At 44.9% G+C, this 27,052-nt stretch overlaps 1 protein-coding gene across 1 annotated transcript in view; it reads left to right on the top strand.

The window, feature by feature from the left end:
* Positions 1–27,052, top strand: part of SLCO3A1 (solute carrier organic anion transporter family member 3A1) — a 619,509-nt gene that overhangs the window by 556,455 nt on the left and 36,002 nt on the right. Inside the window, exon 8 of the mRNA XM_063925735.1 lies at positions 6,277–6,452. Coding sequence (XP_063781805.1) covers positions 6,277–6,452 — 176 coding nt within the window. The remainder of the gene's footprint in view (positions 1–6,276; positions 6,453–27,052) is intronic.

The raw sequence follows: 27,052 nt of genomic DNA, 5'->3' as shown, positions 1-27,052 counted from the left end.
TGATGACTGAATTTCTCCCAGATGGAGATCGCGTCAGCAGAGGAAATCTACTTCTCCGTCGTTTACCTCCAGAACGAAGATTGCTAATAGAGCGTTTACCAGATTTTCCACCCAACAGCAAAACTTTGCATCTTCTGCCAATGCCGCTTTGCTCCTTGTTCCGCCATAGCGGCTTACTTACGCCACTGCTGACTAGTCGTCTGGCAGAACTAACACGGGCAGAACACGAAGCACACGTTCGTTGAAAATAGCTCTTAATTCAAGAAAGCTTATTGCAGACAAGCTTTCCAACTTGACCTTATCCCCTGGGAATACATCCCTTGCAAGGACTGCTCCCCAGCCTCGGAGATCTGTATGCACGGACACCAGGATCTAAACCTGGACCCCGAACCTTCATCCCTCTAGAAGGAGAGAACTGAGCAGACACCCCATGAGCGATGTCCTGACCGTTAGGATTATATCCTGGTGCATGTGCAGGTGAGACCCGGACCACATTCCCAACTGGTCCCTTGAAAGCCACTCTGGCATTAGACCTGCTCACCAAAAAAGGCCTCTTAGGCCGCACCCAACTGTTTTAGTAACTGAACATCTTGCTGAATTGTCACAGCAAACTGATCCAACTCTGGATCCTCAGACCTCTTTCCACAGGAAAACTACCGAACCTTAACCGGTCAGTATCTACTCTGAAACCCACCTCCGACATCTGTGTCGTTGGGAACAACAGCCAATCCCTGTGTCGAAGAACAGTCAGAGAGAAACAACCATTTGCACCTTTATACAGGGACAACCGGACAATGTCCTGAACCTGACGCACCTCTGTATGGCATTGCGTACTACCTCCCCTTCCAGAGTGGAACGGCAAGATCTATTAGAAAAAACAGTAAGGGGAAACAACCGTAACTCAGAATGTTCCCCTTTGGATTCTATAAATAACTCACAGGTCCTAGTCTATTCCTGGACCAACCGAAAATTAGTAGACGAGTGCTCACCGGAGTGGGGACCAGCCCGATAGACTCAGCGACAAGTGGTGGATGTGGTGCAGAAAACGACATCCACTTCTGCGAACCTAACAAGGCTGCAGAACTCTTACCTTTTCACCTTCCACTGTCTGCACAGAAAAGAAAAAAGGAACAGTAACAAACTGGTTAAAACGACCGCATCCCACAAAAGAATGCGTCACCAACCGTTGTGGAGGCTAACCCACAAAGTTAGACTTACCAGTGGTATCCGCCGATATTGACTGAACAGAGGCCTCTCCAAACAGCTGAATACCTCCCTCCAGTATCTCACGGAGACATCCTCAGCATTTTCCCGGCCACACCTCCTGGTGTCACGCGGCAGCCTGCTGCCCTGTTATAAAGTAGAATCATCCTAAGCAAGCTTACCCACTCTGGGTAGGATAATACTATCGGATGCCTACCCGAATATAACACTCCCTCATGTGCATGCAATGCAAATAAGGTCAAAGTATAGAAATAAAATATCACTTAGCTCCCTGTGTATGATCCTTTGCGACCGGGTTCTGCGTCGACCAGGAGTTGACTGCCAGAATGTTCTCTCCGCAACGAGAAGAGAATAATATTCGGACTCCTTGAGAGGATCGAACACCAACTCGTCACGGCCAATCTAGAGCTTAATCAACAGAGCGACCAGCACATGATAAGAATATAATTATTTCAGCATACATGGATATACATAATGTAATACACAATAAAACACACATGTCCTAACCATGCATATATAAACATATATCTACATATATATACACATATAGATATAACCTATACAAAAGTGGATTGTCCAGACCTGTCAGGTCCCTAGTGACAGTAATGTGTTGTGAATGTATATGACCATGTACTGACGTGCCCCAGATGTGGATCTACCAGGAACGATATGGTCGACAGAAACTTAGTAAATGTCGACAGTAAGGAATAGTAAGCGGGCAAAAAATAATAATAATCCTTGAACCCCGAGGGGTCTGAGGGAAGCATACATATACAATTTCAATACCACTCCCCCCACATATACCTATAAATATATATACAGGTACCAGGCAATAACAGCCTGTTAATTTTTTTACCCAGGAAATAAGTTGATGCCGACCAGGCATCCACAAACCACTGTGCCTCCCCTAGCATGTTTACTTTGTTAAGCACACAAACACCCATCTGCTAATACTTAATTTTCCGAATCAAGTACCGCCATGCGCCGGTGAAGCCGACCGTTATCCCCACAGCAGCTTGTGACAAAGTCCTCATACCTGTCGACTAACCGATAGTGGGTAAACAAACAGGGAAACAGTGAATGTGGTTACACAACAAGGATTATGCACCCATTATCAAACATAATGCTATATAACCCATATAGCATTAAAATCACTGTGCCCCCCCCCCCCCCCCCTCCTTCTTACTATACAGCAAAACTTGGCGGGGACCTGAGGAAAATGGAGCTGACTCCCCTGTGAAGGCTAAGCTCCGCCGCTTCCCGGCACTTTTAAGCCCGCTCAACCAATATATATAGAAATACCTAAATTGAGCTGGGGGGACCTATATATAGTGGGTAACCCCCTGTATATACCCCTACATATAAAACGCTGCCCAGGGCACCCCCCCTGCGCCCTGTACCCTCGGAAGCCGTTGGTGTGTGGAGGAATGGAGCGCAGCGCGTACGCTGCAGTACACTGGCGGGGTGAAACTACCCGGTGTCTGGGTAACTAAATATGTTCCCCCGCCAGCGATCTCTCAGAATATGCCGCCCAGGGCGCTCCCCCCCAGCGCCCTGCCCCCTGCAAGCCGATGGAGTGCGGGAGGAGGAAGCGCAGCGTTACCGCTGCTGCTCCCTCATCTTCGCGGCACACTGGCGGGGTGAACATACCCGGTGCTCGGGCACCTAAATATGTCCCCCTGCCAGAGATCTACACTGTATATGCCGCCCAGGGCGCTCCCCCCCAGCGCCCTGCACCCTGCAAGAAGCGATGGTGAGCGGGAGCAGGGAGCGCAGCGTTACCGCTGCTGCTCCCTCCCGTTCGCGGTACACTGGCTGGGCGGGCACCTAAATATGTCCCCCCGCCAGTGATCTACACTGTATATGCCACCCAGGGCGCTCCCCCCCAGCACCCTGCACCCTGCAAGAGGCGATGGTGAGTGGGAGCAGGGAGCGCAGCGCTACCGCTGCTGCTCCCTCCGTTTCGCGGCACACTGGCAGGGTGACCATACCCGATGCCCGGGCACCTAAATATGTTCCCCCGCCTGTACTATAAACCTCAGCAACATGCCCCCAGGGCGCTCCCCCCCAGCGCCCTGCACCCTGCCAGAGACGTTGGTGTGTGGGAGCATGGAGCGCAGTGCTACCGCTGCTGTTACCTCTGTTACTGAAGTCTTCTGCCGTCACTGAAGTCTTCTTTTCTTCCAATACTCACCCGGCTTCTTTCTTCTGGCTTCTGTGAGGGGGGTGACGGCGTGGCTCCGGGAACAAGCAGCTAGGCGCACCAAGTGATCGAACCCTCTGGAGCTAATGGTGTCCAGTAGCCGAGAAGCAGAGCCCTTAAACTAAGAAGAAGTGGGTCCTGCTTCTCTCCCCTCACTCCCACGCTGCAGGGAGCCTGTAGCCAGCAGGTCTCCCTGAAAATAAAAAACCTAACATAAAGTATTTTAGAGAAACTCAGGAGAGCTCCCCTAGTGTGTGATCCATCACTCCTGGGCACAAAGTCTAACTGAGGTCTGGAGGAGGGGCATAGAGGGAGGAGCCAGTTCACACCCAGTTTAAGTCTTTATAGTGTGCCCAAGCTCCTGCGGATCCGTCTATACCCCATGGTCCTTTTGGAGTCCCCAGCATCCTCTAGGACGTATGAGAAATAATGTTATAGGTCTATACTAGGGGAAAAAATTCCAGGTGTTTACTGGGTTTAGGAATGACAATATTATTGGTGGCCCTGTTATAGAATTTGTATCTCCGGAGTAAAGGTGCTGCTTCTGTTGTTAGTAGTGTGCTGATCCCTGATTGCAAGAATGTTTTTTTCTTTTGTGTCTGTTATAATCACTAATAGCCAAACTGTCTTATAAAAGCAATTCCCAATGACTTATTGACCAATAGGAAATCATTAAGCAGTTGTTGTTCCATTTTTGTACATTTCAAGATGACTATCCAAGAAATTAGACTCCTAAATAGTCTACTCTTGGCCTGACATGTGATAATGTGACCCTGGCGCAGTGCTCTAGACATTTCCCAAAAGGGACAGGTTGTCCCAGTCCTCATTATTTATTAGCACCCATTTTGTATTAAAATATTGATGAAAATCTTGAGAATGACCAAGAGAAGAGGCGAATCAGCAGAATAAAAAAAGTAAAATAAAAAAAACAGACAGTGACTGAGGGGTATATTTACTAAAGTGTGGGTTTTTAGAAGAGGAGGTGTTGCCCATAGCAACCAATCAGAGTCTAAGGGGTATATTCAATTAGGGTCGGATCCATTCCGACATGCATTTGTCGGAATGGATCCGACAACCCCTATTCAATCTCATCTCAATTCAACTTTAAAAAAGTCGAATTGAGATGAGGGACCAGAGAGGGAGGAGAGGGGGGACAGCCGCGGGTAGACGGAGGAGAGCAGCGCTACAGTAGCGCTGCAGGAGGATGTCTCACAGCCGCCAGACCTCATGGCAGTGTCCACCCGGCTACAGCAAGCGTGACCTCACTTGCTGGAGCCGGGTGGACGCTGCCGTGAGCGGCGCGGCTGTGAGACATCCTGCTGCGGCGCTGTGCTGTAGCGCTGCTCTCCCCTGTCTCCCTGCGGCTGTCCCCCGTCTCCTTCACTGGGTCCCACATCTCAGTCCGACATTTTTTTATGTCGGAATGAGATGGTCGGAAAGGGCCAAATCCTGTCGAAGTACGTGAATCGGCAACTATACCGCCGATTCACGTACTATTCGACAAGTCGAATTCCACGACTTGTCGAATAAAAACTGCAGGGATTGAATAGGTTGAATCACGATTCGACCTTAAAAAGTTGAAAACTGCCGTCTTTTCGACAGACGGCAGTTTTCGACCCTAATTGAATATACCCCTAACTCTTATCTTCTAGAAGGTGCTAGACAAATGATAAGTACTATAGAATGTGATTGGTTGCTATGGGCAACATCTCCATATCTAAACCCCACATTTTAGTAAATATACACTTGAGTCTCAGGGGGCTAATTATAAAAGTATTGAGAGAGATCAAATGCAAAGAAAGCATTAACTAATTAATCAGCTCCTAACTGTCACTTGCCAAATACAGCCTGGAAAATAAGAGCTAGAAGCCGATTGGTTAGTGCTTTATATTTCTCCATTTGATCTTATGCCACGCTTGATAAATACCCCCCACAGTCTTAACCATTTGCCTGGTGTGGTCGCATTAGATGAGACCACATCAGGCTGGGCTTTCTATGACATAGACGCATATGTTGCGACCAGTCAGAAAGCTCATTTCCAACATCTGCTGCTCACAGAGTGACCTCCCAGACCCTATGCTTCTTGTTTCTCTCCCCCAATGCCTTTTGGCAGCACAAACACCTCCCTCTTCCTCCTGGAATATCAGTGTCTTAAAGTGTGCTTGGTTTGTTATGTGTACATACTGCAGTTAATGTTTATAGCTGCTCAATAAAGCTTGCTGCTTTTGTTGAAGGGTTTAAGAAAAATAGGCAGAGGATTAAAAACCTTACCTTAATTAAAATCAAAGCAGCGAAGCACTCTACATGGTAATCCCTCGTACATAATTAGTCCATGAGCAAGGTGACTGAGTGAGTGCCTTGTGTAGGGAATATACATAGTGACTCCTCTTCAGCCTACACTGATAGTCGTGAGCCAAAATTATGTCTTTGGCTTTTAATAATAATAATCAAGATATTAAGGAGTTCCCTTTTTGACATATGTTATTCACTGTGAGATGTACTGTAGAACAGGATTTTGTAACTGCACCGTCTGTCATCTTTGGCCAGATAATGGCCATATTTTTCTTATCTCAGCACCGATCCCCTGTTTATACTGTATAGTACAAGTATTTTTCACTGTTTAGCAATGAATCCTGCAAAAGGATGCATGTTCCAAAGTACTCCATAAAATATATTGTCAACAAGAGTTTAAAGTGGAACCTGTTTATAAATAATGCTTGGACTAATTGGAAAATTACTGTACACTGCTTAATTACTTGCTGGCCGCTCTTCTTGATCGAATGCCCATAAATGCCACACAGGAAAAAAAACACCTCTTGCTTTACCTCTGTACTGTGTTTTTCATCTAGAATCTGACTGGCTGCTCGTGTATCACATCTGTCCCAGTGGAGAATGCCACCGTAGTTCCTGGAAAATGTCCCAGCCCTGGATGTCAGGAGGCTTTTCTCACATTCCTGTGTGTGATGTGTGTTTGCAGCATGATTGGAGCAATGGCCCAGACTCCGTCTGTTATCATCCTTATCAGGTGAGATGTGAAATATACGGAAGGGTCCACTATGCTCCTGACCTAAGAGATAAAACCATCACAAACCAAGGGTACAACAAGGAGTCCTGGGATAAATATTCTTCTATTGTAGTCTTCCCAAACTAAGTTTAAATGTAGCCCCATGTGACTGACTCAGCCATTTGAACCTGAGTTGAGCAGCAACGTCATTGGCGAATTTGGAAGAATCAGCTAAACTCTGGATCACTTCCAGCCCCAATGTAGCCTCTTAGGGGGTGATGTATCAAGCAGTGAAGAGCCGAAAAATGGACCAGGGCAGAAGTTGCCCATAGCTACTAATCAGCATCTATATATAATTTTATAGGGTGTACTTGATAAATGCTACCTCAAAGCTTATTGGCTGTTATTGGCTGCTTCTCTCCAGTCCACTATTCTACTTTTTTCACTGCTTGATACATCCACCTCATAGTGCAGTCGGAAGATGATGTCTCTAGATATCTCATACATTTTTCACCCTCCTCCATTACGATACTGCCAACTTTGGTAAGATGGTTTGTATTACGGTTGTTTCAGGACATCTGCAGTGTTAATTGGCCAGTACTGAATGGCATATTGCCTCATTTATCCAACCTAGTGTTGCCCATACAACTTGCAGGTTTCACGGTCATGCAGGCTATTGTAGCTGTAATTGGCCTCAAATTCCTACATGTGTAGGTGCAGAAAGACTTTTTCCATCTCAAATGAGCATCTTATTGGGACTTATATATTGTGACTGCTTTCGCACAATGGGCCTGAGTTGCACACTGCTGCGACTACTCAAGCGTCATTTGCCGCCTGCAACTATAAGCTAATGCTAGTATCATCCCTTTTCCTGATGTATAAGTGTGTGTCTGAATGATCAAGGACTGAGACGCCCACATTGGGCATCTTCAGACACTGTAATGCCATGTGATGCGTCCTTAGACGCCATCATCAATTGCACAATTGCAACCTTCACCAGCCTTATGATAGGTGTAGATTTTCCATCTGAGTATGGCCTCCAGTGTGAATGATCAGCACCTGTCATAGAGTTGGTGCAATGTTCGTTGGTGAGATCGATGGTTGCGTATAAGAACGCACCAATCGGTATTACAGCATGCAGTGTCGGACTGGGTCATGTCGGGCCCACCGGGGGAATGCAGTGGTAGGGGCCTATGTTAGGGGTGTGGCCAGTCTGCAGAGTGGGTGTGGCCTGCCACCTCATTGGTTTGACTAACCATTAGAGAGTGCAACGTCTGGGCCCCTTCATAAATATATACAGTAAATTCAGCTGCATGCATGATAATGTACCAGATGAATAACAGCAATGCATTGTAAAAAATAAAATACACCATAGTCCAGTATAAGGTAACATATGTATAATGTATAATTCAAATGCACAGCCTGGAACCTGATTCTTAGAGCAGGAGGTAGGCCCCCAGGCAGTAGGGCCCACTGGTGGTTTCCCCTGTACCCCTGTGGGCCTGTCCAAGCCTGAAAGCATGTACAGGTGCTAAAAGTGGGAGTCTCAGTCCTTGCACGTGGCTGAATGGATGTTCACAAGGGAACGAGTTTGTAGGCCATTTGCATAAACTCTCAGTTTGGCATTGGCATATCTGTAATGGGTGCAGACCCATTATCATCTGTGCAGAACGTGCACCCACAGATGATACTTACATCTCTACCGCCTCCAGAGTCCCGAATCGGCGGTCATTGCAGAGTAGCAGAAATCATCAGCAAAATGACATGGCGGCCATTTCCCCTTTGATTTGCGGAAGCATAGTAGAGAAATCCCCCAGGGACCTGCGTATGTGCATGAGACTCTGGCAAAAGCCAGAATCTGCTTTACTCAGCATGCTGCCAGAGAGGAGGGGGCCTGCCTTCTCCCGTCTTAACCCACCATGCAGAATGGCAACTGCCATAGACGGTGCGGCGGTCATTTTTGCATGCCACACAGATTCAGACTCATAGGGGGAATTCAGTTGCTGGCGAGTATCTCGCTAAGCTGAATTTGCACAAGAGCTGCTGCACTTTATGGCATCATGATCTCCCTCAAAAGTGTGCCATCCTGAGATGGCGTCAGCTAATGGTGAAAAGCGCAGCTTGTTAAATTGACACAGACCATTAGATAGAGAGGTACTGCAAGAGAAATAGCAGTGTCTCTGCGGTTTACCTTAGTAAATTGTGAGAGCATGATGTGAGCCCTTAATTCAGCCCTTTATATCTCAACTTCATAAATACCCATAACACATTTAAGTATATTTGCACTCAGATATGTTTAGAGGAAGTTGTTAGCATGATGTACAAATCAATCTGACGGCATAAACATCGGGATGTGCTTCATGGAGAATAAAACTGGTCATTATTTGGGCAGTATTTTAAAGAATCAGAACATTTTGGGGAAATTATTAATTTGTATTAGTATGATTATTATTACTCTTTTAATTGTTGTTCAATAAAAAAGAAAGGATGATACATTTGAGTTAACTGTTTTAATGACCAATAGTAAATCAAGCACTGATAGTTTTACAATAGCTCCACAGATGTACAGTATTATAGTCTTTTTGCAAAAAAAAGTGATATTGAGACAACCAGCAGGGTAATACTGTATGTCCATTGGGGAAGAATATATTTTATTTATATATATATATATATATATATATATATATATATACAAAAGGTCCTGCACTCGCATCAAAGGATTCCAGCGTGGGTGCTATCCCAACAGAACAGTGTCCGCTCAATATACAGGTTTTCCACAGGGTGGCGGGCGCACTCTCACATAGTACACAGATTCTTCAGGATAAATTCAAAGGCGTTTATTGTAGCCTCAAATTAATTTTTCGACGTTTCGATCCTACTAGGGGATCTTTCTCAAGAAAGGCCATACAATGATATTATATTCCAATGATTACAATCATAGTTAAGTGCCTAAATACAAAATGAGAAAAGACTCAGCCTCCCAGGCCCAATAACGATGGCAATATAAACAAGAAGCACAATAATGCAATACTGAAAGTTAAAAATACAGGTTTATATATATTTTTTACAGCACACCATAGATTGTGTGACACATACCACCATAGCTCAAGCTTATAGAAATGACTATACCAGACACCAACTTACTAGATGTGACCATAGCGAAGGTTTAGTGCTGTGGTTCAACCAATTCACCCAACCATGCAAAGGAAAAAAACAGGGAAACATATATATATATATATATATATATATATATATATTTCACTTACAAATCAGCTTACATGTTCACAACATCATGGTCTAAGATGATAAAGTCCATATCAGGAGTACCCTATTGGGACTAAATGTGAAAGACACTACCTTTAATAAACAATAAACATTAAAGGACCCCAAGTGGACCATAGAACCAGTGTACACAGGCAAATAAATACAGGTTGAGTATCCCTTATCCAAAATGCTTGGGACCAGAAGTATTTTGGATATCGGATTTTTACGTATTTCGGAATAACTGCATACAATAATGAAATATTGTGGGGATGGGACCTAAGTCTAAGCACAGAATGCATTTACTGTATGTTTCATATACACCTTATACACACAGCCTGAAGGTAATTTCTCTAATGTCCTTGAGGATGCTGGGACTCCGTAAGGACCATGGGGAATAGACGGGCTCCGCAGCAGATAGGTCACTTTAAGAAAGCTTTGGACTCTGGGTGTGCACTGGCTCCTCCCTCTATGCCCCTCCTCCAGACCTCAGTTTTACACTGTGCCCAGAGCAGGATGGGTGCACTGCAGAGAGCTCTCCTGAGTTCTCTGCCTAAAAGCATTTTTGTTTGGATTTTTTTCTCTACTTTTTCTACTTTTTCACAGGGAGCACTGCTGGCAACAGGCTCCCTGCATCGAGGGACTGAGGAGAGAGGAGCAGACCTTCTTGTCTAAGATAGGCTCTGCTTCCTCGGTTACTGGACACCATTAGCTCCAGAGGGGGTGAACGCAGGTTCTTACTGGGCGTCCACCCCCAGAGCCGCGCTGCCATTCTCCTCACAGAGCTAGAAGAACAGAAGACAGAAGTCGTCAGGCGGCAGAAGCCTTCAGCTTCACGGAGGTAACGCACAGCACTGCAGCTGTGCGTCATTGCTCCCATACACCTCACACACTCCGGTCACTGTAAGGGTGCAGGGTGCAGGGGGGGGGCGCCCTGGGCAGCAATATAAACACCTCTTATGGCAAAAGACAATATACATGTACAGGTGGGCACTGTACATGTATATAAAAGAGCCCCCGCCATATCTTTGTAAGTTAGAGCGGGACAGAAGCCCGCCGCCGAAGGGGCGGGGCTTCTCCCTCAGCACTCACCAGCGCCATTTTCTCTCCACAGCACCGCTGAGAGGAAGCTCCCCGGACTCTCCCCTGCTTACACACGGTGAAGGGGTGTTTAAAAGAGAGAGTGGGGGGGCCACATAATTGGCGGATAACATATTATACAGCACTGCTGGGGAAAAACATTGTGTGTTGGTCTCCAGTATCATTGCGCTGGTGTGTGTGCTGGCATACTCTCTCTCTGTCTCTCCAAAGGGCCTTGACAGGGATACTGTCTTCAGAAAGGGGTTCCCTGTGTGTGAAGTGTGTCGGTACGCGTGTGTCGACATGTTTGACGAGGAAGGCTCGCTTAATGTGGAGGAGGAGTGCTTGAATGTCATGTCGCCGTTGGCAACGCCGACACCGGAATGGGTGGATATGCTGAATGTCTTGAATGCAAATGTTAATCTATTGCATTTAAAGTTAGACAAGGCAGAAGCTAGGGATCAGTCAGGTAGCCAGTCCATGCCTGTCCCTGTGGCGCCAGGCCCTTCGGGGTCTCAGAAGCGCACCATATCCCAGATCGATGACACAGATACCGACACAGATACTGACTCTAGTGTCGACTATGAAGATGCAAAATTACAGCCGAAGGTGACAAAAGGTATTCGGTACATGATTATTGCCATTAAAGAGGTTTTGCATATTACTGAAGAACCCCCGGTCCCTGACACGAGGGTACACATGTATAAAGGGAAAAAGCCTAAAGTCACCTTTCCATCCTCATTTGAACTAAGTGAATTGTGCGAAAAGGCTTGGGAATCTCCGGATAGGAGACCACAAGTTCCCAAAAGGATTCTTATGGTGTATCCTTTTCCACAAACTGATAGGATACGCTGGGAATCTTCGCCTAAAGTAGACAAGGCGCTGACATGCTTGTCCAAAAAGGTGGCACTGCCTTCTCAGGATACGGCTTCCCTCAAGGAACCTGCTGACCGCAGGCAGGAAATTACCTTTAAGCACATTTACACTCATTCAGGTACTATTGCTAGACCGGCTATGGCGTCGGCCTGGGTTTGTAGTGCGGTTGTGGCATGGGCAGATTCCTTATCTACGGAGATTGACACCTTAGATAGGGATGCCATTCAAATGACCATAGAGCATATCAGAGCTGCTGCCTTGTATATGAGAGATGCTCAGAGAGACATTTGTTTATTAAGCTCCAGAATAAATGCTATGTCTATTTCTGCTAGGCGGCTCTTGTGGACCCGACAGTGGACGGGAGATGCCGATTCAAAGCGGCATATGGAGTCCTTGCCTTACAAAGGGGAGGAGGAGTTTGGAAACGGCCTCTCGGACCTTGTCTCTACGGCTACGGCTGGTAAGTCGAATTTCTTACCTTATGTCCCCCCGCAGCTTACAAAAAAGTCACGTCATTATCAAATGCAGTCCTTTCGTTCCAATAAAAACAAAAAGGTACGGGGATCGTCCTTTGTTGCCAGAGGGAAAGGTAGGGGAAAGAAGCTGCACACAGCTAGTTCCCAAGAGCAAAAGTCCTCCCCTGCCTCTTCAAAGTCCACCGCATGACGCTGGGGCTTCCCGGCGGGAGGCAGATCTAGTGGGGGCTCGTCTTCGGTTTTTCAGCCACGTCTGGGTTCACTCGCAGGTGGATCCCTGGGCATTAGAGATTGTTTCTCAGGGATACAGGCTGGAATTCGAAGACTTGCCTCCTCGACGGTTTTTCAAATCGGCTCTGCCGGCTTCCCCGTCAGAGAGGGAGCTAGTGTTGGCGGCAATCCAAAAATTGTATATTCAACAGGTGATTGTCACAGTTCCTTATCTCCAGCAAGTAGAGGGATCTTACTCGACACTGTTTGTGGTTCCGAAACCAGACGGTTCGGTCAGACCCATTTTAAACCTAAAATCTCTGAACCTGTACTTGAAGAGGTTCAAGTTCAAGATGGAATCACTCAGGGCGGTCATCGCCAGCCTGGAGGGGGGGGATTGGATGGTGTCCCTGGACATAAAGGATGCATACCTTCATGTTCCGATATTCCCCCCTCATCAGGCGTTCCTGAGATTTGCAGTGCAGGACTGTCACTACCAATTTCAGACGTTGCCGTTTGGGCTTTCCACTGCCCCGAGGATTTTCACCAAGGTAATGGCGGAAATGATGGTTCTCCTGCGCAGGCAGGGGGTCACAATTATCCCATACTTGGACGATCTCCTCATAAAGGCGAGATCTCGGGAGAAGTTGCTGGACAGCGTGTCTCTGTCCATGAAGACGTTGCACATACACGGCTGGATTCTCAATATACCGAAGTCCCAGCTAGTCCCTACAACGCGTCTGACCTTTTTGGGCCTGATTCTAGACACAGACCAGGAAAAGGTTTTTCTTCCGATCGAAAAGGTTCAGGAGCTCATAGCCATGGTCAGGAACCTATTAAAACCAAAAAAGGTTTCAGTGCATCATTGCACGCGGGTCCTGGGGAAGATGGTGGCTTCATACGAGGCCATCCCTTTCGGCAGGTTCCATACGAGGACCTTTCAATGGGACCTCTTGGACAAGTGGTCCGGGTCCCATTTACGAATGCATCAAAGGATCACCCTGTCTCCCAGGACCAGGGTATCTCTCCTGTGGTGGCTGAACAGTGCTCACCTGCTAGAGGGTCGCAGGTTCGGCATTCAGGACTGGGTCCTGGTGACCACGGACGCAAGCCTCCGAGGCTGGGGAGCAGTAACACTGAGAAGAAATTTCCAAGGTCTCTGGTCAAACCTAGAGACTTGTCTCCACATCAACGTCCTGGAGTTGAGGGCCATATACAACGCCCTGTGTCAAGCGGAGGAATTGCTTCAGAGAAAACCGGTTCTGATTCAGTCGGACAACTTCACGGCAGTGGCTCATATAAACCGGTAAGGCGGAACAAGGAGCAGAGTGGCCATGGCAGAAGCGACCAGGATTCTACGCTGGGCGGAAGGCCATGTTAGCGCACTATCAGCAGTGTTCATCCCGGGGGTGGACAACTGGGAAGCGGACTTCCTCAGCAGGCACGACCTGCCACGGGAGAGTGGGGACTTCATCAAGAAGTCTTTGCACAGATCACAGATCGATGGGGACTGCCTCAAATCGACATGATGGCATCCCGTCTCAACAAAAAGCTAAAGCGGTATTGCGCCAGGTCAAGGGACCCTCAGGCGGTAGCGGTAGACGCTCTGGTGACACCTTGGGTGTTCAGATCGGTCTATGTGTTTCCTCCTCTTCCTCTCATACCCAAAGTGTTGAGAATAATAAGAATGAGCAGGGTCAGAACAATCCTCATTGTTCCAGATTGGCCACGGAGGACTTGGTATCCGGAGCTGCCAGAGTTGCTCACAGAAGATCCGTGGCCTCTTTCTCTAAGGCAGGACCTGCTGCGGCAGGGGCCCTGTCTGTTCCAAGACTAACCGCGGCTGCGTTTGACGGCATGGCGGTTGAACACCGGATCCTAGCGGAAAAAGGAATTCCGGAGGAAGTCATTCCTACCCTGATCAAGGCTAGGAAAGACGTGACATTAACATTATCACCGTATATGGCGGAAATATGTTTCTTGGTGTGAGGCCAGAGCTGCTCCTACGGAGGAGTTCCATTTGGGCCGTCTGCTTCACTTCCTTCAAACAGGAGTGACTTTGGGCCTAAAATTAGGGTCCATAAAGGTCCAAGTTTCGGCCTTATCCATTTTCTTTCAAAGAGAATTGGCCTCTCTTCCTGAAGTACAAACTTTTGTGAAGGGGGTGCTGCATATTCAGCCTCCCTTTGTGCCTCCGGTGGCGCCTTGGGATCTTAACGTGGTGTTACGTTTCCTCAAGTCACCTTGGTTTGAACCACTCAAAACTGTGGAGTTGAAATACCTCACGTGGAAAGTGGTCATGTTGTTGGCATTAGCTTCGGCTAGACGTGTTTCAGAATTGGCGGCTTTATCACATAAAAGCCCATACTTGGTTTTTCACGTGGATAGGGCAGAGTTGAGGACTCGTCCTCAATTTCTGCCAAAGGTGGTCTCATCTTTTCATATGAACCAACCTATTGTCGTGCCTGTGGCTACACGGGACTTGGAGGATTCCGATTCCCTGGATGTGGTCAGGGCTTTGAAGATTTATGTGACCAGAACGGCTAGAATCAGGAAGACTGAAGCTCTGTTTGTTCTGTATGCGGCCAACAAGGTTGGCGCTCCTGCTTCAAAGCAGACTATTGCTCGCTGGATCTGTAACACGATTTAGCAGGCGCATTCAACGGCAGGATTGCCGTTACCGAAATCGGTTAAGGCCCATTCCACTAGGAAAGTGGGCTCTTCTTGGGCGGCTGCCCGAGGGGTCTCGGCATTACAGTTGTGCCGAGCAGCTACTTGGTCGGGGTCTAACACCTTTGCAAAGTTCTATAAGTTTGATACCCTGGCTGAGGAGGACCTCCTGTTTGCTCAATCGGTGCTGCAGAGTCATCCGCACTCTCCCGCCCGTTTGGGAGCTTTGGTATAATCCCCATGGTCCTTACGGAGTCCCAGCATCCTCAAGGACGTTAGAGAAAATAAGATTTTACTTACCGGTAAATCTATTTTTCGTAGTCCGTAGAGGATGCTGGGCGCCCGTCCCAAGTGCGGACTTCTTCTGCAAGACTTGTATATAGTTATTGCTTACATAAGGGTTATGTTATAGTTTATCGGTTGAACCGTGGCTATGTTGTTGTTCATACTGTTAACTGGGTAGTTTATCACAAGTTATACGGTGTGATTGGTGTGGCTGGTATGGATCTCGCCCTTAGATTTACAAAAATCCTTCCTCGTACTGTCCATCTCCTCTGCGCTCAGTTTCCCTAACTGAGGTCTGGAGGAGGGGCATAGAGGGTGGAGCCAGTGCACACCCAGAGTCCAAAGCTTTCTTAAAGTGCCCTATCTCCTGCGGAGCCCGTCTATTCCCCATGGTCCTTACGGAGTCCCAGCATCCTCTACGGACTACGAGAAATAGATTTACCGGTAAGTAAAATCTTATTTTTAGCCAATATTTTTTATAACTTTGTGTATTAAGCAAAGTGTGTGTACATTCACACAATGCATTTACGTTTCATATACACCTTATACACACAGCTTGAAGGTCATTTAATACAATATTTTTAATACCTTTGTGTAGTAAACAAAGTTTGTGTACATTGAGCCACCAGAAAACAAAGGTTTCACTATCTCACTCTCACTCAAAAAATTCCGTATTTCGGAATATTTGGATATGGGATACTCAACCTGTACCTAAATCAGCAAAATTCCTAAGGCGACAATTCCTGGGCTGGCCAGCTCTCCGTGGCTAAAGGTCAAATATTCTGTAAGAAGAGTATCCCCAATCAAATAGTCTATATCTAATAGCCAAAAACAGTAAAAGAACTTACCAGCTACTGCGGAGGACCATGTGTACCCAGGCTGCACACTAATCACAGCCAACCCCCGGAAGTATATATACTCCCCCTAACCAGGAAATGGGCTCGTATCAATCAAATCGATGCTTGCTTTATACACCATATATACAAGGTTATATCACTCGATTGCTCTCAATTAAACCCATTTGGGTAAGACAGTGTATTAAAACACTTGACTTGACTTGACCTTTAGCCACTGACAGCTGGCCAGCCCAGGAATTGTCGCCTTAGGAATTTTGCTGATTTAGGTATTTATTTGCCTGTGTACACTGGTTCTATGGTCCACTTGGGGTCCTTTAATGTTTATTAATGTTTATTAAAGGTAGTGTCTTTCACATTTAGTCCCAATAGGGTACTCCTGATATGGACTTTATCATCCTAGACCATGATGTTGTGAACATGTAAGCTGATTTGTAAGTGAAATATATATATATATATATATATATATATATATATGGAAAAGGCAGATAAGATCGAAGCGACCACCGGTGGTAAAAACTATATAAGACTAGAAATATAAATTTAAAAGCAGAAGCGGGGTTTATTTATAACGAACGTAATTTGTTAAAAAGTACTTTTAGACATAAAAGGCAACATATATGAAATGCTTATTTTTTTAAAAATTTTAAATTAAAAAATCGTGTAAAAGCATTCAGAAAAAAGCATTCAAAAAAGGCATAGAGATAATAAATATGAAAGAGATGAGAATACGTGCTAAAAAAAGGTCCTCATACTCATAAAATAAGTACCATGGGAGATATTTATGTATCTAAAATTAGCTAAAAAAGAGAACTGATGAATAGAAAAAACAGCTTAACTTGAGGATTTTCAGTAGTAGCAGGAATCACCCAACGCGTTTCGTCTGGTCTGACTTCATCAAGGGGTAATGAGCACAGTGGGACATATCATCTATTTATACCCCTATGGGTCAGGAAGTGATTAGTGACATCACTTCCTGTGACAGATTGGTGTTAGTGTGAACAGGATACAAAAAATACTAATACGTTTAAAAAATACATAATAAAAGAGATCTGCAGTGAGGGAGGCTATATATAAGATGAAGCGCTTAACTTGCTCTCAGAAATTGTGTACGGAGTCTCTGTAAATAGTAAAAGACTTCAGAACTCGTTTAAGTCCGGTGTATGACGCTAAACGCGTCATTTCCGCCCCACTTCCGGTGTCCGTAGTTTCTCTTTAAATCTCTCTGTGTAGACTGACAGTTGGGCATCACGATCATCCGTCTTCTTGCAGTTTCGTGCAATCCTGGTGAACTGGGAGAGGGGAATATTATTTTTCCATCGTTTAAGGTGGTTGCTCCGATAGTGGACATAGCTGTTTGTGTCCACCTTCTTAATGAAGTTCTTCGTAATGACTTCATTTCCTTGGTGAGTCAGTATCAGGTCTAGAAACTCTATTTGTTCCGTGTTGTTGTTGGAGGTGAACTTCAAGTTCATAGTATTGTCAGATATATAGATGAGGAAGTCTTTGAAAGAGGTTTCATCGCCGTCCCATATAATTAAAATGTCATCTATATACCTTTTAAAAAAAATGATATTCATCTGCTTCCAGCATGAACTGCTGTCATATCCCACGGACTCTGAGAAAATGGCTGCCGCACTTCCCTTCAAAGTGACCGGCGCATGCGCGGAAGGAAACTACGGACACCGGAAGTGGGGCGGAAATGACGCGTTTAGCGTCATACACCGGACTTAAACGAGTTCTGAAGTCTTTTACTATTTACAGAGACTCCGTACACAATTTCTGAGCGCAAGTCAAGCGCTTCATCTTATATATAGCCTCCCTCACTGCAGATCTCATTTATTATGTGTTTTTTAAACGTATTAGTATTTTTTGTATCCTGTTCACACTAACACCAATCTGTCACAGGAAGTGATGTCACTAATCACTTCCTGACCCATAGGGGTATAAATAGATGATATGTACCACTGTGCTCATTACCCCTTGATGAAGTCAGACCAGACGAAACGCGTTGGTGATTCCTGCTACTACTGAAAATCCTCAAGTTAAGCTGTTTTTTCTATTCATCAGTTCTCTTTTTTAGCTAATTTTAGATACATAAATATCTCCCATGGTACTTATTTTATGAGTATGAGGACCTTTTTTTAGCATGTATTCTCATCTCTTTCATATTTATTATCTCTATGCCTTTTTTGAATGCTTTTTTCTGAATGCTTTTACACGATTTTTTAATTTAAATTTTTTTAAAAAATAAGCATTTCATATATGTTGCCTTTTATGTCTAAAAGTACTTTTTAACAAATTACGTTCGTTATAAATAAACCCCGCTTCTGCTTTTAAATTTATATTTCTAGTCTTATATAGTTTTTACCACCGGTGGTCGCTTCGATCTTATCTGCCTTTTCCATATATATATATTTAAGATCTAGCAGACGCCCCATAAAGAAAGGGGAGTGGTATCTTAGAGATCAGACATTTTACAGGGGAATTTAATAGACATACTGTGAAAAAATTGTTTTCTACTATTTTTTGGCGCTGTTAGCTCACCCTATATACATATATATATATAATGTTTCCCTGTTTTTTTCCTTTGCATGGTTGGGTGAATTGGTTGAACCACAGCACTAAACCTTCGTTATGGTCACATCTAGTAAGTTGGTGTCTGGTATAGTCATTTCTATAAGCTTGAGATCTGGTGGTATGTGTCACACAATCTATGGTGTGCTGTAAAAAAATATATATAAACCTGTATTTTTAACTTTCAGTATTGCATTATTGTGCTTCTTGTTTATATTGCCATCGTTAAGGGGCCTGGGAGGCTGAGTCTTTTCTCATTTTGTATTTGTTCTAGGCACTTTACTATGATTGTAATCATTGGAATATAATATCATTGTATGGCCTTTCTTGAGAAAGATCCCCTAGTAGGATCGAAACGTCGAAATTTAATTTGAGGCTACAATAAACGCCTTTGAATTTATCCAGAAGAATCTGTGTACTATGTGAGAGTGCGCCCGCCACCCTGTGGAAAACCGATATATATATATATATATATATATATATATACATATATATATATACATACATATATATATATATATATATATATATACACATATATAAATATATATATATATATATTCAGTTTTAGGAAACGCAACAATAGTTGGGTGAGAACAGTTACAATAAATCCTGTTTGGCCTACTGTGGGCAGTAAATCTCATATTAGTATTTATAACTCAATATGGGAGATATACAGTACTGTACTAAGTCTTGGAGAGTGATAAATGTAGAGAGATAAACTACCAGCCAATCAGCTCCTAATTATCATTTTTCAAACACAGCGTGTAGCATGGAAGTTAGGAGATGATTGGCTGATACATTATCTCTCTCCAAGGCTTATTACATTTCCCCCTATAAGTTATAACCACACATGCTAGATGGATCCTCACAAGGGTAGGTGGCTGACTAACATACAATGGGGAAGATGTATCAAAGCTCAGAGAGAAACAAAGTGGAGAGAGATAAAATACCAACCATTCAGCTCCTGACAGTTTTCAAACACAGGGGGAGATGTATTATAGTGTGCCGCCATAGCACGTGCCTTATTGCTGAGCAAAGCAGGAAGCTACATTGACAAGATATGTATTACCATCTTGTCTGCCTTAGCGGTGGAGTGAAAACTCCCCCCCCTCCAGCGATCCCCGCCAGAGCACACAGCGCATCAGCTTAGTGCTGATGTGCTGTGTCTCTCCTCTGGCCGACCTTTCTGGGAATGCGCGAGTTCTCATAACGTGCGCTGATACCTCTTCCCCCATATCGATTTTTAATACATTTACCCTACAGCCTGTAAAATGACAGTTAGGAGCTCATTGGTTGGTACATTATCTCTCTCTCCACTTTATCTCTTTCCAAGGTTTGATAAATCTCCCCCTATTTTTCTTGCACTAAGACTGGAGGTAAGCCTTAAATTATAACCCCTTTTCCACCTACGAGCACGGGTCGCAGCTGGGAGCCTGACACGGGAGCTGCCCGGCTGCGACCCTTGCTCAGCCCCTTTCCCATCAGCAGTCACCAACCCGGCATATTGCCGGGTTGGTGACGCTGCTAGTGACGTGGCAGCGCCACCCTTCCATACAGTGTAAACGGGAGCCGTGTCGCAGGTAGATACCCGGGTAGGATTCACGGGTCACTTGATCTGGGTTTTTGCGGGGGGACCCTTTTCCACTTGCAAAAAACACGGGTAAATGCGCGCCCCCGTGCATTTACTTGTGTTTTTTGAGCTAGTGGAAAAGGGGTATAACTGTACATCCAGTGGCATTCTTTGGTTCTGTATGTTTTTCAACTCTTGAACTAATTATAATGAACTGGAGAGAGGAGAAAAATGAACGCTGACCGGCAGAGTGCCAGGCAGCTGTGCATGCTGCTGTAAAAAGCTTAGAAAGAATTACTTGCCCGGTGGGAAACAGTGGAAAATAAACTGTGCAGTTCCTACACCTCTACACCACGGTGACAGTAACAGAAATGGGAATCCTAGGTATGTGGACTGCAACAATTTATAAAAGTAATCAATTGTAGGATTCTGTAAAAGGTTAGAGTTCCACTGGGGAATTTGTCACTCTGGTTTGAAGCCTTTATTCCAAGAGTAGCTTTGATTTTATTGTTCCTTAGATGAAGCAGTTGTCAAATCATAACAACAAACAAGAATAGAGTAGAATGAAGCAGACGGAGACAGATGTCACAAAATTGAAGGATAGACTTTAAAAGCGTATTGCTTTTAGCTGTCATTAAGGAGCATTATGAACTGCAAAATATGAGGTAATACAGTACATATAATTTTGCTCAAATGTGCTTAAAAGCTTAGCAAGTAGCACAGACCCCACATTCAGATTTGTGTAACTTCTCCTATAAAAATTATTTATACTGTATAGCTACAGATCTCAATAGCAAAAACATAATACTGTGGGATGCTCTCGGGATCCTGGCGCTTCGAATGCAGGCAGTCAGAGTACCGACAGTGGCATCCTGATGCTCAGGATCCTGACACCTACTAGGTAAGGATGGTACCCCTAATCTCTAACCTCCCATCCCTAACCCTCCTTACCCGCAGCCTGACCCTGACCTCCCCTCCGGTGGTGCCTAACCCTCCCTCCCTGCACCCTAAACCTAACCCTCCCACGCAGCCTTACCCTAACCCTTCCAGTAGTGCCTAACCCTAACCACTCCTTTCTGCAGCCTAACCCTCTACCCCCGCAACTTAACCCTAACCTTCCCCCCGCAGTCTGTACCTAACATGTGTGTCATTGTCAACCGCCCTTCCCCAGGGCTTACCTGGCAGCAGTCATGGAATACGTACATTTGGAATCTCAGCGTTCATGATGACGGTGCCGGCATTGCTATCCGTGTCGGTATTCTGAGCAGTGTCGGTATTCCGGCGTTGGTATTCTGACTGCTGGGATTTTCATTGCTGGGATCCTGACCAGATCCCAATAATGCTCCCAAACTAATTAACACAACACCCAACAATGATGAGTACTGTATATGACCACATATTTCTATTTATTATCACCATAACCTTAAGAGGGGTATAACTACTTACCCAAATGCCATGTTTACGTTACCTTTTATTTTTTGGCAATAATTGAAAACGTAATATCTTTGGTGGCACTTGAGTAAATAGTTAAAGAGAGTACAGTTTAAACCATTGCCAGCTAATTAAAGGTCACATAAACATGTATCCACCCCAAATGGCGACTTAACCATACATGTGCATGGCAAACAATTTAGGAATGCCACCAATCAGTTACCAGAGTCCACCCCTAAAATAATCATACAGTTCTGCTTTTTACAGGTACAACCAAGAGTGCCCCCCCCTCTCCCCACCTAAAAGACCATTTGGCCTCTGTCCCCCAGTCCTACATACACCTTCCTGTATCACCTGGAATGCTCTGTCCCCTTTTTTTTTAACTACTCTTAAAGAGAATTAGAATTTTCTCTTTTATCCTCTAAATTTAAATTTTAGAATTTTCACTTTTAACCTCTGTTTTCATAAACTTTCAAAAGTTCCTACCAATATTCTTCTTCTTCTTCTTCTTCTTCTTCTTCTTCTTCTTCTTCTACTTCTTCCTCTTCTTCTTCTTCTTCTTTAATTTATTTAAATGGTGGCTTTCAAAATACCTAACTTGTCCTACATTGTCTTGTACTTTAAAGGGGGCATTCAGACAGGTTCCCGCAGAGGGGTGGGTAAGGGTTAGGCACTTACAAGGGGAGGTTAGGGTTAGTCACCAAGCGGGGAGGGTTAATCCATCATCTCTCATAATCCTGAACCTCCCTTGATTACTCGTAACGTGCAGTAGATGTTGTTCTTCTAAGGAGCAAAAACAGCCGACACACACCACACACACACACACACACACACCACAAATATGTACACACACAAACACACATACAATTTCAAACTGGATGAAAAATACCTTTTTTTTATTTTTTATCATGGCACTTAAAATAATTCAGAAGTGCTCAGGACAAACGTATGGCTGTTAGTAAGACCTATGTCAGGTTGGTATCAGGTGACAGGCGGTTGGGAGGTCCCAGGTCACCATACCGACACTTGGATCCCGTTTGTCAGATGGCCGGGGGTGGGGGGGGGGCAAGCGCAACGAAGCCCCTTGCATGCTCTCTGCTCTCACCACGCAGTGGGCTCGGTAGATCGCTGCGCCCGCCGCAGGTTCTGTTGCCACTGTATGGGTGTCGTTGACACCCACGAGTGGGAAAAGTACCTGTTGGTCGTCATGCAATCTGTGTCTCATCTATAGAATTACTAAAATCATTTTAGCTTGCTCTCTCTATATTAATTTCAACCCAGCCTAATATTGTTAACGTGTTGTTGATATTGCAGCACCTTTGGTGTCATAATTCAGGATACCCCATCCACAAATCCCTTCCTCTGACTTGAGTGTTGCAGCATTACCCTTACCATTATTTGGGTATATATCGTTTATAAGGTCTGTGTCTGTCAGTGACAGTGATTTAGCTACAGTGCCTATGAGCTGGGCACATAATGATGTTTAATTGGAAAATGTTCCATACTGTAGCACCAGCAATGTATCCTTTGGTTTCTAAGGTAGCACAGGACTATGTATCTTCTTTTGTAGTTCAGTGTAATGTAATGTAATACAGGTCTGCTACATCGCTATCATTAACTAAGGTCTAGACTGATTTGCTTCCAAGTCTCAAGGGATGAAGGATGATTACATGGGCGTTGAGATATGACACACTCCCCCGTTCAGAATGAAAGGCTCTGTAAATCTCCTCTTATGAAGAATAGTGTATGCCTGCCCACACCATATTTCAAACCACATTAACTGTGCTGATTTAAAAGAGATTTCCAATGACAAATCCGTGTCAGGGCTACAAAGCTCTCCCATGCTGACATTTATCTTGGTATTTCAATGGATTGCATTGGACTCACGGCTAGCCATTGTTGTTATTATTATGGCACTTATCAACTTAACAACACTGCAAAGTTTTAAGAGACACAGAGGTGAGAGATCATGCATTAGAGCTCTTAGTAAATGCTTGGAGCATTACTGTTTTACTGACAGGGGATGGAATGACATAAAAATATTCATACGTTATTTGATATAAGTATAAAAATACTGTCCCTTCTGCTGGGCTTCCAGTATAATATGCTATTGGTACTCATTTGTTACCGCAGCACACTTGTTTTATATAGTATGACAAATAAACATCAAACCGTTGTTCGTCCACAATAGGCCAATTTAGTGCCCAGGTCTCTCGCCAGAGAGGTAGTACCATAGTAAATACATGTGCAGAATACAGGCAGCACTCAAGGGACTCTTGAGCGGGCAGCTTCTCTCTGCACTCTAATTGTCTTTTGTACAGTATTTAGGTAGGTGATGTTTGCTTTATATTTTGCTCTTGCTGACAGTTAATTAAACAGAAATGTTGGACACAACACTGTTGTGACAGTGGCCCTCATTCCGAGTTGTTCGCTCGCAAGCGGATTTTAGCAGATTTGCTCATGCTAAGCCGCCGCCTACTGGGAGTGAATCTTAGCATCTTAAAATTGCGAACGATGTATTCGCAATATTGCGATTACACACCTCGTAGCAGTTTCTGAGTAGCTTCAGACTTACTCGGCATCTGCGATCAGTTCAGTGCTTGTCGTTCCTGGTTTGACGTCACAAACACACCCAGCGTTCGCCCAGACACTCCTCCGTTTCTCCGGCCACTCCTGCGTTTTTTCCGGAAACGGTAGCGTTTTTTCCCACACGCCCATAAAACGGCCTGTTTCCGCCCAGTAACACCCATTTCCTGTCAATCACATTACGATCTCCAGAACGATGAAAAAGCCGTGAGTAAAAATCCTAACTGCATAGCAAATTTACTTGGCGCAGTCGCAGTGCGAACATTGCGCATGCGCATTAAGCGGAAAATCGCTGCGATGCGAAGATTTTTACCGAGCGAACAACTCGGAATGAGGGCCAGTGTTTGTTATATTTTGTACCAGGCATGTTTCATCACTGTAGGACTTTGTCACCCACTGCCAAAGTCCTACAGAGATGAAACGCATCTGAGCAAAGTCTAAAGGTGCATACACATGATGCAATGTGTGCTTACAATTTTGACCATATAGTCAAAATCGTAAGAAAAGTTAGCACATATCGCACCGTGTGTATACAGCTTGCGATACCGATGCGCGTTCCCGCGGGGTGAATATCGTAAGAAAAAATAGACTGTGCAGGCAAGGCAATTTTGACTATATTGTGTACAATCTAGTTTCTAGTATAGTCAAAATTGTATATAGTCAAAATTGTACATAGCCAAAATTGCACCGTGTGTATGGTCAATATCGGTGGTTCTGGGCTCTGGGGAGTTCACGGAAAATCGCAGTCATAATTATTTATTATTTATTTATTAACAGTTTCTTATATAGTGCAGCAAATTCCGTTGCACTTTACAATTGGAAATAACAATGATATAACAAACTGGGTGATAACAAACAGTCATAGAGGTAGGAAGGCCCTGCTCGCAAGCTCACAATCTATAGGGAAATAGGCATGTATACACAAGGAAAGGTGCTATCTATTGCATAGTTGTCCGCCAGATTGCAAAGGTTCTTGGTGGGCAAGTGGATGCAATTTGATAGGAGGGTTTAAGAAAGTTATGTGGGTGGCTCTGGTATTTGATATGCTTGCCTAAAGAGGTGAGTTTTCAGGGAATGCTTGAAGGTTTGGAGACTAGAGAAGAGTCTTATTGTGTGTGGTAGGGCATTCCACAGAGTGGGTGCAGCCCGATGAAAGTCCTGCAATCGTGAGTGGGAGTGAGTAATGAGTGTGGATGAGAGACGCAGATCTTGTAAAGAGCGAAGAGGTCGGGTTGGGAGATATTATGAGATGAGTGAAGAGATGTATGTTGGCGCAGTTTGGCTAATAGCTTTGTATGTAAGTAAAAGTATTTTATATTGAATGCGGTAGAATACAGGTAACCAATGGAGGGACTGACAGAGCGGATCTGCAGACGATGAACGTCTAGCGAGGAAGATTAGCCTCGCCGCTGCATTCAGAATGGATTGTAGTTGGGAAAGTCTCGTTTTGGGAAGACCAGTTAGGAGACTATTGCAATAATCAATACGGGAGATGATGAGAGCATGGATTAGAGTTGTTGCAGTGTCTTGTGTAAGGTATGGTCGTATTTTGGATATATTTTTTAGATGCATGTAACATGATCTTGAGATTGAATGTGGGGAACAAAGGATTGGCATTTAGCCAGAACTGCACCGGATTTATGCACCATAAGACGAGAGTGGTCCTGCCGGAGAGCGGTAGCATACAGGATTTTCCATGAGAAATGACTATACTAGACTTGCTTAATGTTGTTCTATTTTTACTTCAGTGTACATGTTTTCCTAGAATTAATATGTATCCCAGCAGTCTGGCACTCCTTTTAAATATATTGCTTAGCTGGGTGCCCGCATACAAATCTTCTCATTTTCTTCCATGGTAGTGGCACTCCAAGCAGATGACCACAATCGCATGCCAGCTAACTATGGGGGTCATTCCGAGTTGATCGCAATAGTAACTTTTTGCTGCCCGTGCGATCAACTAGACGCCACCTATGGGAGAGTGTATTTCTGCATAGCAGGGCTGCGAATGCTTGTGCAGCCCTGCTATGCATTTCCTGTAAAAGAAGACCAGGGTAAGTGTTACTTACCCTGTGTGATCGATCCAGCAATGCAGGTCCCGGAATTGATGTCAGACTTCCGCCCTCCAAACACCTGGACACGCCTGCGTTGGACTCACCACTTCCTGAAAACGGTGAGTTGCCGCCCGGTTCTGCCTTCCTCCTGTCGACCACTTTCCTCGCTAGCAGCGTCGCTGCCTGGCGACGGGCATCACCGGTCAACAACAAGCCTGCGCAATGCGGCCGCTGTGCATGCGCAGTTCCAACCCGATCGCTCGGCTGCGTGGAAGCGCAGCGTACAATCGGGTCGGAATGACCCCCTATATCTCTGACCTCATCTCCCTTCACACTCTCCGCAATCTTCTTGCGGTCGCCGCTGCGACCGCTTTCTTCTCTAGTGGCGTCGCTACCTGGTGACGACCGTCACCAGGTAACGACGTACATGCGCAGTTCCGACCCGATCACACGGCTGCAAAGAAGCGCAGCGTGCAATTGAGTCGGAATGACCCCCTTTGTCTGAATAGCAAGTAAATTAAATTTATATTAGATCTCTATTGCTGCAATACGTGGTTATTTTAAGAAAACTTCTTTTAGCGGCATAGCACATAGGCCCACGTATCTCTAACCTTCCATATGTGTACAGTAGACTGTTATTTATGGTGGTAGTAACTTATGTCCCGCTTTATCTTCATCATAGCTATTATAT

This window comes from Pseudophryne corroboree, chromosome 6 (assembly GCF_028390025.1).
Source record: "Pseudophryne corroboree isolate aPseCor3 chromosome 6, aPseCor3.hap2, whole genome shotgun sequence".
Taxonomy (NCBI): Eukaryota; Metazoa; Chordata; class Amphibia; order Anura; family Myobatrachidae; genus Pseudophryne; species Pseudophryne corroboree.
The sequence above is the reverse complement of the archived record's forward strand: the minus strand, read 5'-3'. Positions and strand labels throughout refer to the sequence as shown.